Below are 16,969 nucleotides of genomic sequence, written 5' to 3'. Positions count from 1 at the left end.
TGCCAAGCACACCTGCCCAGATGCAGGCAGCCCCCCTCCCTCTACCACCTCTTGGCCATAGAGGGTCCCAAGAGTATTTGTGCAGGGAAGAAAAGGAATAATAAGAATAAAATAGCAGCAGCAGCAGCCACCATTTATTGAGCACTTACTATTTGCCAGGCACTGCGCTAAGTGCTTTCCTTATGTTATCTCATTAATTTCTCACAACCCCACGTGGCGGGTTCATTTACAAACAAACAAAGGTGCAGAGAGGATACACACCAAAGGTCATATATAGGTAGTAGCAATAGAGGCAGGGTTCTAACCCAGGTCTGTCTGACTCCCAGCCAGCATGCAAGGCTGACCCTGCGAGAAGCAGCTGTAAGATCAGAAATGATAGCCCAGAAGTCCCGCCACTGGGCAGAACCACCCCACAGATGGGGACTAGGGCCTGGCCCGCTCTCCTCAGGAAAGAGGGTAGCCTAGAGTAACTACCCTCCAGTGTTCCTTTCTCCCAACCCTTCTCGTCAAGAGAAGGAAGAAAAAGGTGGAACAGAACTCAGAGGTATCATGGCCTCCAGCTTGTCCACCTGGTCCCAGCCCTTAGAATAGGACTCAGCATATAGTAAGTGCTCAATAAACATCTCATTGATGAATAAAGGAGTGAACTACTTTACCTCCCGTGGCCGTGGTTTCTTCATCTAGGGATGTGGGAGAAGGTGCAAGGACTACATTAGATGAATAATCTCCATGATTCCTTCCTGCTCTAATACTTGCATACTTTTTTATGAACATCACCCTTGAGATGAACCTCCACTGGGAAATTTTTCCTGTCTATTGCCTCCCTGTCAAACTCCAGCACCTCCAGCAGCTTCACCTTTCTCTCAGGAGGTTTAACACACATATAATGGTCTCTCTACAGGCTAGCTGGGGTCCCAGGTGGCTGAGTTACACAGCTGGACTAATGCTTCCTCTTTCCCTAGCTCTAAAAGCTTTTCAAGAGTAATGGCATGTCCTCCCCACACCCCTAACCGCCTTGCCCAAAGTCCCCATCAGACCTAGGACAGAGCTTTCTGGACAGAAGATACCCACAGGGACCCCCTGAAACAGTGGTTCCCAATTGGAAGTAGTTCCATTCCCTTACGTGTTTTGGAAATGGGTGGAATTCTTTGGAGGCTATCACAAAGACTAGGCAATGGGGGGAGGGAGGTAACAAGCATTTACAAAGACCAAAGATGCTAAACATCTAGAATGTATGGGACCATCCCAAATAATGAAGCTCTATCTCGCCTAAAATGCCACTAGTGCCCCTGTTGAACAATACTGCCTTACACATCATGTCACCTGGGTTTCTCAATCTAAGTGGCTTGCCTCACCTTGAACCAAAGGAAATAAATTACTCAGAGGGCACACTCAAATCCACAAACCAGGGAAGGGTCCAAAGGAGAAGTCAAAATTTGGAGACACAGAAGAGAACAGATGTTCACCAACTGTGCTGGGGGGAGCAGGCCTGGCCCAGAGCCAACGCCAGCCTGAAGAAGCCATGAGTTCCTGGGGAGCCCTCCCGGGCAGTCTCACCTGTAAGAAGGGATCTGTGGGACAGTGACCATGGGGACAGTGGAAGGCGTGTCCTGGCCCGCATCCTCTGGCTCCTTCTTGATCTTTTGCTTCAAACTCATCTTGCTCTTCCTGGGCATTCCCTTGAGGGGGCCGCCCGTTCCGCGCTGGCCTTCCTCTTCCTCCTGCTCCACCTCTTCTTCCTCTTCCTCTTCCCCACCTCCCTCTTTCAGCCCTTCCTCATCCCCAGCCTCACTGATGCCTGCAGGGGAGCCGCCCTTCCTCCTGGCAGCGGTAGCCCCTGGTGGTGAGTGGGCCTCGCAGTAGGCGGTCTTGCGCACTGTGAAGATGGTGCCGTTGAGGCTGGTCTCCCGCATAGGCTCGATCTTCATGAAGAGCCCAGCCCGCTGCGCACATGTCACATGGAAGGCCGTGTAGCAGTTTACCTTATGGCACTGGATAGCTGCGCCCAGCCCCTTCTGCTTGCAGATATAGCAGGTGAGTTTCCAGCGGGCAGGTGGGATATTGTCGATGCCTTCGATGGGTTCCAGGAACACGGTGTTAGCAAAGCAGACTTCAGGGATCCAGATGGCACACACCACGTGGGCCCAGTGCCCATCACTGGTCTGTTTAAAGGCACCGCCCTTGTTGGGACAGAGGACGCAATCCACAGGCCGGGAGGGAGACTGCAGGCAGCAGCGGCATAGCCACTGGCCCTCAGGGATATAGGGGACGCCATAGCACTCCTGGTGTACGGCCAGGTTGCAGATGTCACAGAAGAGAATGACGTTGCTGTTGTGACATTCGTCGTCCAGACACACACAGCAGAAGGCATCTTCATCAATGAGTGACTGTTGGGCCCCACTGCTGCGGCTTTCCAAGTATGATTCCTTCTCAAGCCGGTCGACCAGCAGCTCAAAGGTATCTGCCGACACCAAGCTGTGCCCATCCACCCGCCGCTTCTCGTTCACCATGTCCAGCCAGGCAAGGTCCTCCTCATCCATGTCGTACTCTACCTCTACGTCCAGGTCTTCAGGTGGCTTCTCAATGTAGCGATAGTAGGCAGCAGGCAGTGGCGGTGCTTCCGGCGGGTTGCCTGACTCCACCATGCGGAAGCTGGGCTGTGGGAGGTGGAAGGAGGTGCCTGACGCATGTTTGGAGCAGGACTCCCTCTTCTTGCCCTTGGACGAGGGTTTCTTGGACTTGCCAGGGAACTGGGGCTGCTCACTGTTTTCTTTGTTACTGTTGCATTCAGTGATATCCTGGGCTGTCAACTCATCCTCCGTGATGATCTTGAGCGGGTCATAGATGCTGATGCGATGCAGGCGTCCATCAATGTCCACTTCCACGATTCGCTGGGCCTGGGCATACGTCAGGGTCTCCCGGGTGGGCGAGCACTTGAGACTGTAGGGGGATGGGGAGCGCCGGCCCTCGGCATTCTGCCGCGACTTCCTGCGCGGCTTCCTCATGGCACCTGGGAACCAAGAAAACAGGCCTAAGGAGAGAAGCACCCATTTTACCCTTCCATCCGATCGAGTGGCCGCCAAGAGGGCTGGTTGTCCCCTGTCTGGACAACCTGCCTCTCAGATATCCACACTGCTTGCTCCTTCACATCCTTCAAGTCTTTCCACAAACATTGCTTCTCAGTGAGACTTTCCCTAACAACGCTATTTGTTTTTTATTTTTTGAAGGCGGTACCAGGGATTGAACCCAGGACCTCGTACATGGGAAGGAGGTGCTCAACCACTGAGCTATGTCAACTCCCCAGTGAGAATTGGTTTTTTCATTTGTTTGTTTTTAGGAGGTACCAGGGATTGAACCCAGGACCTCGTACATGGGAAGCAGGTGCTCAACCATTTAAGCTACATCGGCTACCCTAACAGCACTACTTAAAATTGCAACCCCTCCCCATTCTCCCCGCTGCCAGTAACCCACCCTTCATCTGTTTTATTTTTCCCTATAACTCACTATCCTCTACCATACTATGTAATTTACTATCTATTTTTGTTTGCTTCCTTTCACTAGGCTATAAGCCCCATGAGGGCAGGGATTTTTGCTGTGTTGGTCACTCCTCTATCCCTAGTACAAGGAATGGTGCACAGCTCATAAGTAAGCATTCAATATTTGTTGAATGAAAGGAAAAATCGAACCTGCATGATCCCTGCCCTCAAGACACTCTCTGAGTAAAGGGACAGAGAGGTAAACAGATTACATGCAACATGGTGAAAAATTTGATGTTCTAATGATGGACATAAGACTGTGGGGCAGCAAACTGTGGAAAAGAAGGGCTGTTTAAGACTTCAGAAAAGGAGAAAACAGCAGCAACTACTTTCAAGCTCTGTACCTGTCAGAGGATCAAGAATTCACAGGTCTAGAACCCTCCCCCAACCCATCTTACCAATCAGAAACCCTATCCCAAAACCATGCCTGAAATATCTATCACACATGGTCTAAGGGCTTCAAAATATAGTATGCAGGGTTTTCGCTACAAAAAGCAGCAGCCAGGACATACTGTTAAGTGCATCTCTCAACAGAAAACTGGAAGCTCTGTAAGAGACCCCAAGAAATCTCTGAAGCTGTAAATGGCCTGGGACCCTCACCGGTGTCAAGGCCAAGGCGACCATGACAGGGTCTGAGGTAAACTCTCAATGTACCCTGTAACCTCAAAAGTCCCTCTCTGGGAGCAGGTATAGCCCAGTGGTTTGAGTGCCTGCTTCCCATGTACGAGGTCCTGGGAACAAACCCTAGGACCTCCTTAAAAAAAAAAAAAAAAAAGGCCCTCTTCGAAAATACTGTATCTCGTCTACCCTTGTGCAGCAAAAAGAAAGCCTTAAAGTTTCCCACATCATTCACTGGATGAAGAGAACTATGACAAGCTCATGAGGAACTGTGGTATCCATCACTACCAGGATCTTTGGAAATATGGTGCCCTGAGGTGTGGCCCGAGACTTGGAAGAGTATGAATGGTGAGAGAACTTCAAGGAGAAAAACAGTTCACACCTTGGTTGCAGGATCTACCATATTCATCTCTGAGTAGACATGGTGATAATTTAGCACACTTTTACACACTACAAAGCCTTTTCATATTTAATATTTCTCACAACCAGTTGGGAGGTGGTACAGATATTATCATCTCCATTTTGCAGAGGAGGAAACAGAACTTAAGAGATTTCACTCAACTCAAGGCTATCTTAAGTGATAAAGCTATAATGCAAAGCCAGTTCATCTGATCTGCACAACTCCTCTCACTGGGAGGTAAGAATGCCAGAGAGGCCATAGTCTGGGGCCAGAAGAGGTCCTAGGGCAATCTAAGTCCTAATCTTAGCCTTATGTGACCTGGAGAAAGTCACTCTCCCTGCGCCTGCGTACTCCACCAGTAACACGAGGGTAACTGAACTTAGCTTTTGAGGGTTGATATTTGCTAGTAAAGCATTAACAACCCTATTTAAGAGGCCTTGCACTCCCAAAGTGTGCCTGAGATAAACAAACAAACAAACTTTGCCAAGGAACAGTGCCAGGAAGGCACACCCCAGGAAGAGCCAAAGGAAACAATCACCACAGCAATTCTGTCCTGGTTCCAGAGGCCCTTGGCCACCAGAAGCCTTTACAAACGCCAAGTCCCTGGGGACAGCCTGAGCCAAGACTGGCTTTATTGCCTGCTCCCCAACTCCCCGCCCCCCAAAGGCTTGGTGTGAAAATCTACCTCAATCGCCAAAATAGTTTAGAGAGCGAGTGTCACCGCTCCTTCATCTTCTTCCTCCCCACCGACTACCTTCTTGGCAGTTCACGTTATCTCTCCACCTAGCAGCGAGAATCTCTGGCGATCTCTACCTCCCAACACCCAAGCCTCTAGACAATGGGGAGTAAACTCTGGAAGGGGAAGGGCTGCTGCTGAGGAAAATGAAATGAGATCTGGCCCTCAGGGAGCTTACAGTCGAGATGGGGTTTTTGGCGGGAGTCTCTCATCCAACGCAGCCTTTCTCATAGAAACACCTCCGAAAAAATCTCCAACCACCCCCGGCGGTCTTCTCAGCACCCGCTGCCCCACTCGCCCACCCCACCCTGGTCTCCCAGGAACCACGAATTTCTGCAATTAGACTGTACGCCCGACACGCCACACAAGATACTCAAGAGACAAGAAAGGACCCCAGGCAAGGCTCCTGCCCCTTTAAAGGGGCACCTCTTCCAGAAGAATCTTGACCCCTCGGAGAAGCAGAAAGGAGGGAAATAACATCTCCACCCCAAAAGGGAGGAGGCGAGCGCGCCAGAGACAGACTGACGCGGAGTACGACCCGCAGACAGAGAAAGCGAGCGCCAGCGATCGAGCCGGGAAGAGAAACGAGTGCCCATTGGCCACCGCACCTGCCTGTCAGGGAAACCCGGGGAGGGGGCCAAGGGACGCGCTGGGGGCGGGACTCCCCCGTAGGCTGGCCAATTGGAGAGCGTGACGGGGGCGGGGCTCGGTGGCTCGGCTTCCAGCGCCGGGGGAAACAAGATGGCGGCTGCGGGAGGGGGTCCCCGCTTCTCAGCTCTCCCCTCACCCGCCTTTCCCTTCCCCGCCGCCGCCCTCGCCCCAGGGAGGGCTCCCGCTTCGCCTCCGCTGCGCTCGGGAAGCTCCCCGCTCTCCCGGTCTCCCGCCACCCCTCAGCCCGCGCAGTCCCTGGTCCCCGAAGGCCCCGCTCCCCCCGCCCCCGCTCTGTCCGGCCCCGCTGCCGCCCCCATTACCTCAGCCGCCGGCCCAGCTCCACCGCTCGGGGCCCCTGGGCGCGGGCGGGCCAGCCGCTGAGCTGGTCGGCGCGGCCCGGGGAGCGGAGCGCAGCCTCCTCCCGCGCCGGCCTCGGCCGTGCCCCCGCCCGGCCCGCGCTGGGGCCCCGGCCCGGCCGCCGCCACCACTCCCGGGGGAGGAGGGGGAATGGAGCAACGCCGCCGCCGCCGCCGCCACGGAGCCTGGCCGAGGGGAGGGAGGGATCAGCCCCCAGGCAGGATCCGCCCCTCCGGCCTCCCCCCGCCACCTCCACCCCTTCCCTCGCTCCCTCCCTGGCTCCGCAGGCTCTCCCGCTGCTCAGGAGCGAGAGCGCGAAAGAGGGGGGAAACGGGAAAAAATCCCCCCGCCCGTGCCCGGCGCGGCGGCGGCCGGGGCGGCGCGGAGAGAAGCGCGGAGGAGCCGCCGCCGCCCGGGGCACGGTCTCCCGCTCGGCCTCACGGTGGCGGTGCGGACGCGGCGGGGGCGCCGGCGGAGCCCGCGTTTACGCCCGCGGGTGCCGGGCTCAGCCCGGCGACAGAGCCGGGGACGTGCGGGGCTAGTGGGGAAAGACGGGGATCCCAGGCTGCGAGCGCGGCTGGCTGGTGCGTGCCCCGTCCCTGCGGAGGAGGTGGCCGAGGGCTTGCACGGCCGGCACCCCCCGAGCGGGAGGGTCCCTCCGAGGGTTAAGCCCGGGGGACCATTGAAGTCAAAACCGGTGTGTAGTTTCTTGGGGTGCGGATGCCTGCACTGCTCCCAGGAAGTCGCCCCCCCCTCCGCCCTGCACGCTCCCCTTCCCCGGGTCCCGAATGGGACAAAGCTGTAGCCACGCTCATCCCCTCCCCCAGGGAGCCCGGCGGAGGAGTGCAGGTGAGCGTCCCCTCGAGCCGCCCGTCTCAGGAAACCGCGGGCTCTCCCTGGGTGCCATCCTCTCCCTTCTGTGTTTAAACAGAGTAAACGTAAAAGTTTGACAGTCGACTTAAGGACGTCTGGTAACTCATTTGTCACCGTAAGCAAGGGAAACACTACCCTTAAACCTGATTTGGCCAGGAGTCGGTTAATTCAATGCACTAGGCGGTTTTCTGAAAGATGCTTGACAAATGGCAACTTCAGACTTTCAGATGTAATCAAACTGGCCTTTGTTTTGATAAAAATAAATTCAAGAGAAAAGGGCTATTTGCCCACCCGCTCCCTTTTGCCTATAAATTGGAAAAAGCTTACCTCCTATGACTGAAGTGTTAAGCACCAATATTTAATGATGTGTATAAGGATGTAGGGGTAGGCTGCCTTTAAAATGTGAAGATGAATGACATATTTTGAAAGCGCTTCCTCTGCCGGCGCCGGTGTTGTAGCTTGAGACACGATTTCTTGCTTGGTCTAATAACCAAAGACACAGATTATAGGCAGGGGGATAAAGGATAAAGTCTTAAGATCCAAACACTGTCTTCCAAATATTTAAACTGAACCTACTGCTACTTTTGAAGTATAGATATCCTTTATCCTAAGGAATTAAATACGGTTTTTAACTTAAACGTTTGATGAAAGTAAGGAGGTTTACTTTTTATTACAAAGAAATTTTCAGATTAGCTTGATAGCACCTTTTAACATAGTGATAATGTAAAAATATCTCTATTACCAGGGTTTTGTGGGTTTTTTTTTTAAAGAAAAGGGAGGGGCTTGTGGAGTTAATCAAGGGCAGGGCAGTGTTTTGAAGGTTGTGAAGAGGAAATAGTATGAATTAATATCAAGTGTTCTAAGGCCAGGGGAAATAATCATTTGGAGAGAAGGTATGGAAGAAAAGATGATTAATTGTGAAAGGGAAAGCCCCAGAGGCAAGAAAGTATTGCAATTACTTTTAGTTAAGAAGGAAAAATAATCTGATGAGTAACAGAAACGAGAACACTAAATTTCATTTCTTGTTCTTTTAAAATATGAAATACGGTAACCATTTATTCATATGACAGTAACTTATTTCTTGATGGATAGTCTCAAAATTTATTTAGTGCAACTCCTGTTTGTGTAATTGGACGCTATCATTTCCCACTCAAATAAATACCTTGAGAATATGCATTGGTTTCCACTAGTAACATGAGATAATGATTTTAATGCTGTTGAAATTCATTAAGTCATCCTAATGCATATGAGTTCAGGTTTTTCTTTTCAGAATCTTTCATATTGGGACCTTGTTCAGCCTAAATGTTTCTCTTTGATTTTCTCCTTCCGTTTTTTAATGGTACTATTAGTTGTCTTCACTTTCATTTTTGACTGTGCAGTTGGTTTCTATTAAGGTAACTGCACACACAGTCAATTGCTATGATATCTTAAATATAACATTGAACAATTATGCCATTAAAAACAAATTTAGAACATGTATCAAAATTCCCAGATGCACTGAATTTAATTCATTTTAATCATTAGCTTTTAAGGAGTTTAAATACATCAACCACTGGCCCTTCCATTAAATCATCCAGCAATTAAGTTCAAGGAAAAAGGTCAAGGCCCTTTGATTCTAAATAGTAGTTTTTAAAATTCCTGTATCTGTAAGTAGAAACTAACATATTTGGAGTAGGAGAATGTGTTACCATTTAGGACTGAAGAGGGAACATGAACACAAAAGGTACCCCCAAAAAAAGAAAATTTTAGCCTGTAGGTAATCTTTGTCAATATTTTACTAACATTTAAAAATTTGTTTACCAAGACAAAGGCTTCTTCAGGGTTAGGTTCAATAAAGTATGTAAAAATGATAAGAAAATAGGCTTTGACTGATTGCTGAATTATTTTTCATAGACTATTTCTCACTTAGACCTTGGGTTAAAGAATTCTGGACCAGAGTTGGGGACAAATATGGAGATTGGAATCATTGTGATATGTTTTTTTAAAGATTTCTCTCCCCTTCCCCCCCCACCCCCCCACCCCCGTCTGCTCTCTGTGTCCATTTGCTGGGTGTTCTTCTGTGACTGCTTCTATCCTTATCAGTGGCACTGGGAATCTGTGTTTCTTTTTGTTGCGTCAGCTCTCCATGTATGCAGCACCATTCCCGGCAGGCTGCACTTTCTTTTGCACTGGGCGGCTCTCCTTACGGGGCTCACTCCTTGCGTGTGGGGCTCCCCTATGAGGGGGACACCCTGTGTGGCACGGCACTCCTTGTGCGCATCAGCACTGCGCATGGGCCAGCTCCACACGGGTCAAGGAGGCCCGGGGTTTGAACTACGGACCTCCCATGTGGTAGACGGACGCTGTAACCATTAGGCCTAGTGATCATATGTGAATTCGTGGTCTTTGCCTGCAGTAGAGTGCAGTCAAGAAGCTAGAAATAACTAGGAAAAAAATAACACCTGCAGAATAAATAGATAAGACAGTGAACAGTGTGCAGCCATCATTATTCAAAGAAGCCTTCTAAATAGTAATGTATATGAATTGGTGAAAAGAATTTGGAATATCATTATTAAGTTGGTGACAGAGCTACTAAGGCAAAGAGAAAATGCCACATATGCAGGAAATAATATTATCCTAGCTGGTTTGTATGGGCAGATGTTAAGAAAGGAAAAGTTGAATTGAATGTGTGGCTGGGGGATAGAGATAATAAAAATAATACCTAGCACTTAGTGGTTAATGCTTTATATACCCTGTCAGAAATCTTGGGAAGCAGATGTGGCTCTAGAAGTTGGGTACCTGCCTACCATATGGGAGGTCCCAGTTCAGTTCCCAGTACCTCCTAAAGAAGACAAGCAAGACAGCAAGCTGACATGATGGACCAGCACAGTGAGCTGATGCAACCAAGAGACAGTGAGGAAACACAACAAACAGAGAGCAGGGAAGTGGATGTGGCTCAAGCGTTTGGGCTGCTGTCTATCATATGGGGGTCCCAGGTTCAGTTCCCAGGGCCTCCTGGTGAAGGTGAGCTGGCTTGTACTATGAAGAGCTGGCCCAAACCACGGAGAGCTGGCCCACGCTACGGAGAGCTACCAACGCTGTAAGCTGACGTGACAAGATAATGCAACAAAAAAGACACAGAGGAAAGACAATGAGAGACACAACAAACCAGGGAGCTGAGGTGGTTCAAGCAATGGAGTGCCTCTCTCCCACATCGGAGGTCCTGGGATCAGTTCCTGGTGCCTTCTAAAGAGAAGACGAGGAGAGAAGCGAACAGACACAGACGAACATGCAGCGAATGGACACAGAGCAGAGCAGACAGGGAGCACAGGCAGCAAGGGGGGGGGGAGTAAATTAAAAATAAATCTTTAAAAACAAGCAGGGAGCAGAGGTGGCTCAAGCGATTAGGCACCTCCTTCCCACATAGGAGGTCCCGGGTTTTGTTCCCAGTGCCTCCTAAAAAGGTGAGCAGATAGCAAGTGCAAACAGCGAGGGGGTGGGAGGAGAAATAAATGAATAAATCTTAAAAAAAAAAAACTTCAATGTACTTAGCAGAAAACCAACTCAAACTAGTTTACCTAATAAAAGAAATATGTTGACTCATACTCAAAAGTCCAGGGATACATCTGGCTACAGTCAAGCCCAAGTCCTGAACTCAAATTGTGTCATCCAGACACTATCTTTTTCATTCTTAGCCACCCTGAACTAATAGCTGTAGTCAGAGAGAAATGCTACTCTGGTAAGGACTGCTCATGTGTCCACTCCATGAGTAGGTGGTGATTCTCCAAAGAGATAGTGGGCACATGTACACAATAGTTCCAATACACATGCTTATCTCATTTATTAATTTACAAACTCTGTGAAATAGGTATAGTTATTGTCCCCACTATATATAGCATAAACTAGAGCAGGAAAGGTATCAGGAAAATGAAAATTTATTAGGACTAGGCATTATGAAAAGGAAAAGGCAGTAGCTAGAATGGTGGAAGAGGTGCTAAAGAAGAGGGAAAGGAAAGGTCAATTCAGAAATCCAAAGACACGTCAACATTTGATGACTGCGCGTAAGAACAAAGGAGACAATCGAAGATGAGTCAAAGTTTTCAGACTTGGGAGATTTTTACAATGCTGGTAGACACTGCAAATTAAGAGGTGCCAAAGGGTTGCTTAGGAGCTCCTGTTGGGGCTGGGGAACAAGGATTGAGGAGAGGATGAGATCAGTTCAAGTTCCCTGGAGCTTTTTTGGTCACACTAAGATACATATCCATTCAATAACTACCTGTGAAACTGCAGGTACGTTTCTATTTTACACCCGTGAAGCCCACAAAGGCAAAAGGGGCATGCTCTCAGTCTTGAAGACACTTATTATCTAATCACAGGAATAAAGCAAGTATATTAATAACTGTGATGTACAGCAGAATAAAAACACCTCAAGACAGATGCAAACCGGTATGAAGGTTTAGAAGAGAGAGATTCCAAGAAGGAGATGCAATCTGAGCTCCACTAGGAGTGTGGTCCAGGCTGAACCAACTTGAGCAAAGGCAAAGATGAAAGACTAAGATTGATTCAGGAATCACTGAGTTACCCTGTTTGACCCAAAAATATGGTTTTCACCCTACAAGCAGACAATTTTGAATTCTCTGGCCTCAGGCTGGCTGCTAACAGACAGAGGGGGCCACAGGATCCACGTCCCCAGGAAATGGGAGAGAGAGGGATGCAGCCTGATTCAGCTTTTGGCAAACAGATTTGGTCTGCAGTATCCCATGAGCCCTTCAAGCTGGGGCTGGCTGGGGCTACACCATTGTTTGCCTTAGGAACCTGCGCAGGACTAAAGAGATCAACCCTTTCAATTACCCTCCATACTGATGTGGACTGGTTGTTGAGGACACAGAGAGGAGTGGAATTATTTCCTTCCTGGGAAAAGGGAGGGAGTTGCCAGAAAAAGTTGGAGAAGAGCCTCTGAGAAAGTTTTTATTTTTAAGATTTATTTATCACCCACACATACACACTTTGTTTTTGTGCTTGTTATCTGCTTTCTGTGTCCATTCCCTGTGTGTTCTTCTGTGTCTGTTTGTCTTCACTTTAGGCAGCATCGGGAACCAATCCTAGGAATTTCTGAGTGGGAGAGAGGCGCTCGTCTCTTGTGCCACCACAGCTCCCTGGTCTGCTGCATCTCTTACTGTCTCTCCTCTGTGTCTCTTTGTTGTGCCATCTTGATGTGCCAACTCTCCATGTGGGCCAGCACTCCTGTGTGGCCCAGCACTCTGGTGAACCAGCACTCCATGCAGGCCAGTTTGCCTTCACCAGGAGACCCTGGGAATCAAATCCTGGACCTCCTATATAGTTGATGGTGAGCCCAATCCTTGAGACACATCCGCCTCCCATGAGAAAGCTTGAATTGCAAAGCTCTGAATAGCTTCCAGGCAGGATCCTCTGCTATACTGCCTTCAGTGTTGCAGCAAACACACTCCAACCAGGCTTTCAACTGAGAGGGCTGCCAAAGAGCTCCATCTTCTGGTGGACAAAGGAAGTGCATGAGAAGAAAGTAAAAGTAAGTAAATAAGAGGCTTTTTTTCAGCCTTTACAACCTCTCTCCTCAAGGCCTTTGGAAATGGGTCTACAACCTGGGTCCATAGCCCTGATTTGAGCAACTAACGGAAAATCCTAAAGATCTAGAACAGGTTGAACCTAGAATCAAAGAACAGCAGTAACACACAGACTGCCATCACTAAATCCTGATGAAAGAGAGAAATTGAGCATCAGCGTAAACTCATAATCAGATACCTAGACATCAGCAAAAAATTACAAGCCTACCAAGAAAATGGAAGAAATGAACCAACCAAGCAAAGGAATGTATCAAAGCCCCAGATGAGTCACAGGATTTAAGACAACTAATCAATGAGGTTCATACAAATATCCAAAATCAAATTAATGAGTTGAAAGACAATAAGACTAAAGAAATAAAGGACACCAGAAAGACAGTGAGCAAGCACAAAGAAGAATTTGAAAACCTGAATAGAAAAATAACAGATCTTATGGGAATGAAAGACACAATAGGTGAGATAAAAATAAAAAAAAACACATTAGAGCAGAGCAGGTGTAGCTCAGTGGTTGAGTGCCTGCTTTGCATGTACAAGGTCCCAGGTTCAATCCCTGGTACCTCCTAAAAATTTTAAAAAGTTAAAAACACACACACACACATTAGAGGCACACAACAGCAGACTCAAAATGATAGAAGAAAGAACAAGTGGTGCAGAAGACAGAACAGCCTGAAATTGGAGAGAAGAATACAGAGAGAAAAGAATGGAGAAAATTGAGCAGGGTTAAGGGAGTTGAATGATAGCAACAAGATACAAGCCATGGGAATTCGAGAAGGGAAAAGGGACAGGAAATAATGGCTGCAACTTTCCCAACTCTCATGAAAGAAATGAATTTACATGTCCAAAAATTACAGTGTACCCCAATTAGAATAAAACCAAATAGACCTACTCCAAGACATATACTACTCAGAGTGTCAAACATCAAAGATAAAGAGAAAATTCTGAGAATAGCAAGGGAGAAGCAAACCATCACATACAAGGGGTGCCCAGTAAGACTTAATAAGGATTTCTCATCAGAAATCATGGAAGTGAGAAGATAGTGGTATGATACAAATAGGGTACTAGAAGAAAAAAATTTCCTGCCAAGAATTCTTTGTCCAGCAAACTTGTCTTTCAAATATGAAGATGAGTTTAAAATATTCACAAACAAATAAAGAGTTCATAAAAAGAACCCACCTTTGTAGGAAGTATTATATTCAAGGGAGCCTTACAACCTGAGAGAAAAAGACAGGAGAGAGAGGCTTAGAGGGGAGTAGAAAGCAAGACTAACAGAAAGGATAACAAAAATAGTAAAAAGACAGACAAAGATAAGATATGACATATGTAGCAGTTTGATATGGTTATGAATTCCAAAAATAGATACTGGATTATGTTTTTAATCTTGTCTATACCTTGGCATGATTAAGTTATGATTAGGGCTTTGATTGGGCCATGTCATTAGGGCATTGAGTCCCCACCCCTTGGTGGGTGGGGTGGGTGGGGACTCAAAGATAAAAGCATGGCAAGGAACAGAGTAGAGGGGGTTTTGATGTTGGAGTTTTGATGCTGGAGTTTGATACTGAAGCCTTAAGCTGGAGCCCTGGGAAGTAAGGTCACAGAGGAAAGAGAAGCCAGCCCCAGGAAGAGAGGAACACTGAGCCCAGGAAGAAGCAAGCCCTGGGAAGGAAGGAACCTTGAACCTAGAGAGAAGCAAGACCCTGGAAGGGAGGAACCCAGGAAGCCTGAACCCTCACAGATGTCGGTAGCCATCTTGTTCCAACACTTGAAAGTAGACTTTGGCGAGGGCAGTAAGTTACGCCTTATGGTGGGGTATCTGTAAGTTCCTACCCCATATAAATACCCTTTATAAAAACCAACCAATATCTGATATTTAGCATCAGCACCTCTTTGGCTGACTAATACAACACATGAAAACCAAAGAATAAAATGGTGGAAGTAAATAATGCACTTACAGTAGTATCATTGAATGGAATGCATTAAACTCCCCAATCAAAAGATATAGGCTGACAGAATGGATAAAAATACATGAGCCATCCATATGCTGCTTACAAGAGGCTCACCTTAAACCTAGGGATACAAACCGGCTGTGAGTGAAAGGTTAGAAAAAGATATTCCATGCAAACAGTAACCAAAAAAGAAGAGTAGGGGTAGCTATGCTAATATCAGACAAAACAGACTTTAAATACAAAAAAGGTTTTGAGATGTAGAGAAGGCCATTATATATTAATAAAAGTGACAATCCACCAGGAAGAAATAACAGTCATAAATATCTATGCACCTAACCAGAGTGCCCCAAAATACATGAGCAAACTCTGGCAAAACTGAAGGGAGAAATAGACATCTCTACCATAATAGTTGGAGACTTCAACATACCATTCACATCATTAGATAGAACTAGACAGAATGTCAACAAAGAAACAGAGAAATTGAACAGTATGATAAACGAGCTAAACCAAACAGACATATTCAGAACATTGTATCCCAAATCAGTGGGTTATACATTCTTCCAAAGTGCTCATGGATCTTTCTCCAGGATAGATCACATGTTGGGTCATAAGGCAGGTATCAATAAATATAAATAGATTGAAGTTATACAAAGCATATTCTCAGATCATAAAGGAATGAGACTGGAAATCAATAATACATGGGAAAGGGGGAAATTCGCAAATGTGTGGAGGCTAATCAACACACTCCAAAACAATCAGTGGGTAAAAGAAGAAATTGTAAGATAAATTAGTAAAAATATTGCGATGATTAAAAATGAGAACTTACGGGATACAGCTAAGGCAGTGCTGAGAAGGAAATTTATAGCTCTAGATGCCTATATCAAAAAAGAAGAAAGAGCTAAAATCAAATATCTAACTGAATAACTGGAGAAACTAGAAAAAGAACAGCAATTCAGTCCCAAAGCAAGGAGAAGATAATAAGGATTAGAGCAGAAAAAAGTGAAATCAAGAACAACAACAACAACCCAAAAAATAGAGAAAATAAACAAAACTAAAAGCTGGTGCTTTGAGAAGATCAATAAAATTGACAAACACTTAGCTAGACTAATTAAGGAAAAAAAGGAGAAGATGCAAATAAATAAAATCAGAAAAAACCCTTTGAAAGGTAGGAATAAAAGGGAAATTTTTCAATATGATAAAGGGCATATAGGAAAAACCCATAGTCAACATTGTACACAATGGAGAAAAGTTGAAAGCTTTCGCTCTAAGATCAGGACAAAGACAAGGATGCCCTCTGTCACCACTACTGTCCATATTATGCTAAAAGGTCTTGCTAGAGCAATTAGACAAGGAAAAAAATGCACCTAAATAAGAAAAAAGGATGTAAAACTCTCATTTTTCATGGATGGCATGGTCCTATATGTAGAAAATTCTGAAATGTCTACCACAAAGCTGCTTGAGCTAATAAATAAGTTCAGCAAAATGACAGGATACAAGATCAACCAGTAAAAATCAGTAATGTTTCTGTACACTAGTACTGAACAATCTGAGGAGAAAATCAGGGGGGAAATTCCATTTCCAACAGCAGCAAAGAGACTCAAATACCTAGGAATCAATTTAACCAAAGAAGTGCAGGACATATATTCAGAAAACTACAAAACAATACTAAAAGAAATCAAAGAAGACCTAAACAAATGGAGAGACATTCCTTGTTTATGAATTGAAAGAATAAATGTTGTAAAGATGTCAATCCTACCCAAACTGTTTTATATATTCAATTCAATACCAATCAAAATCCCAACAGCCTACTTTACAGAAATAGAAAAGGCAATTACCAAATTTACTGGGAAGGGAAAATGCACCCAAATAGCCAAAATGCATTCTAAAAAAGAAGAGCAATGTGGGAAGACTTTCACTGCCTGACCTTGAAACATACTACAAAGCTACAGCGGTCAAAATAACACAGTAAGGGAGCAGTTGTAGCTTAGTGGTTGAGCACCTTTTTCCCACATAGGAGGTCCTAGATTCAATCCCTGGTACCGCCTAAAAAAAACAAAAAAAAAGCACAGTATTTGCATAAAGATTGACACATTGATCAGTGGAATAGAATTGAGAGCCTCATCTCTATGGCCAACTGAGTTTTTTTGGGGGGGGAGGGGAAGTTTGTATTTTTTTTTAAAAATTATTGAAGTATATCACTCATACATAAACATACATAAACAGCATATAGTAATAGTTGTGAACTTACAAAAAATGTATATAACAGCATAATGACT

At 46.4% G+C, this 16,969-nt stretch overlaps 1 protein-coding gene across 3 annotated transcripts in view; it reads right to left on the bottom strand.

Annotated features, from left to right (window-relative positions):
* Window positions 1-6,341, bottom strand: part of BRPF3 (bromodomain and PHD finger containing 3) — a 39,172-nt gene extending 32,831 nt beyond the window's left edge. Inside the window, exons 1-2 of one of the 3 annotated variants that reach the window (XM_058306643.2) lie at window positions 6,262-6,341; window positions 1,558-3,010 (exon numbers count right to left, since the gene is read on the bottom strand). In XM_058306643.2, coding sequence (XP_058162626.1) covers window positions 1,558-3,005 — 1,448 coding nt within the window. In that variant the 5' untranslated portion in view covers window positions 3,006-3,010; window positions 6,262-6,341. Of the gene's footprint in view, window positions 1-1,557; window positions 3,032-5,468; window positions 5,837-6,261 lie in introns of those variants that run through there. The other 2 variants (XM_058306642.2, XM_058306641.1) reach the window with 2 other exon arrangements.
* Between the last annotated feature and the right edge of the window lie 10,628 nt (window positions 6,342-16,969).

Source organism: Dasypus novemcinctus, chromosome 11 (genome assembly GCF_030445035.2).
Source record: "Dasypus novemcinctus isolate mDasNov1 chromosome 11, mDasNov1.1.hap2, whole genome shotgun sequence".
Lineage (NCBI taxonomy): Eukaryota > Metazoa > Chordata > Mammalia > Cingulata > Dasypodidae > Dasypus > Dasypus novemcinctus.
The sequence above is the reverse complement of the archived record's forward strand: the minus strand, read 5'-3'. Positions and strand labels throughout refer to the sequence as shown.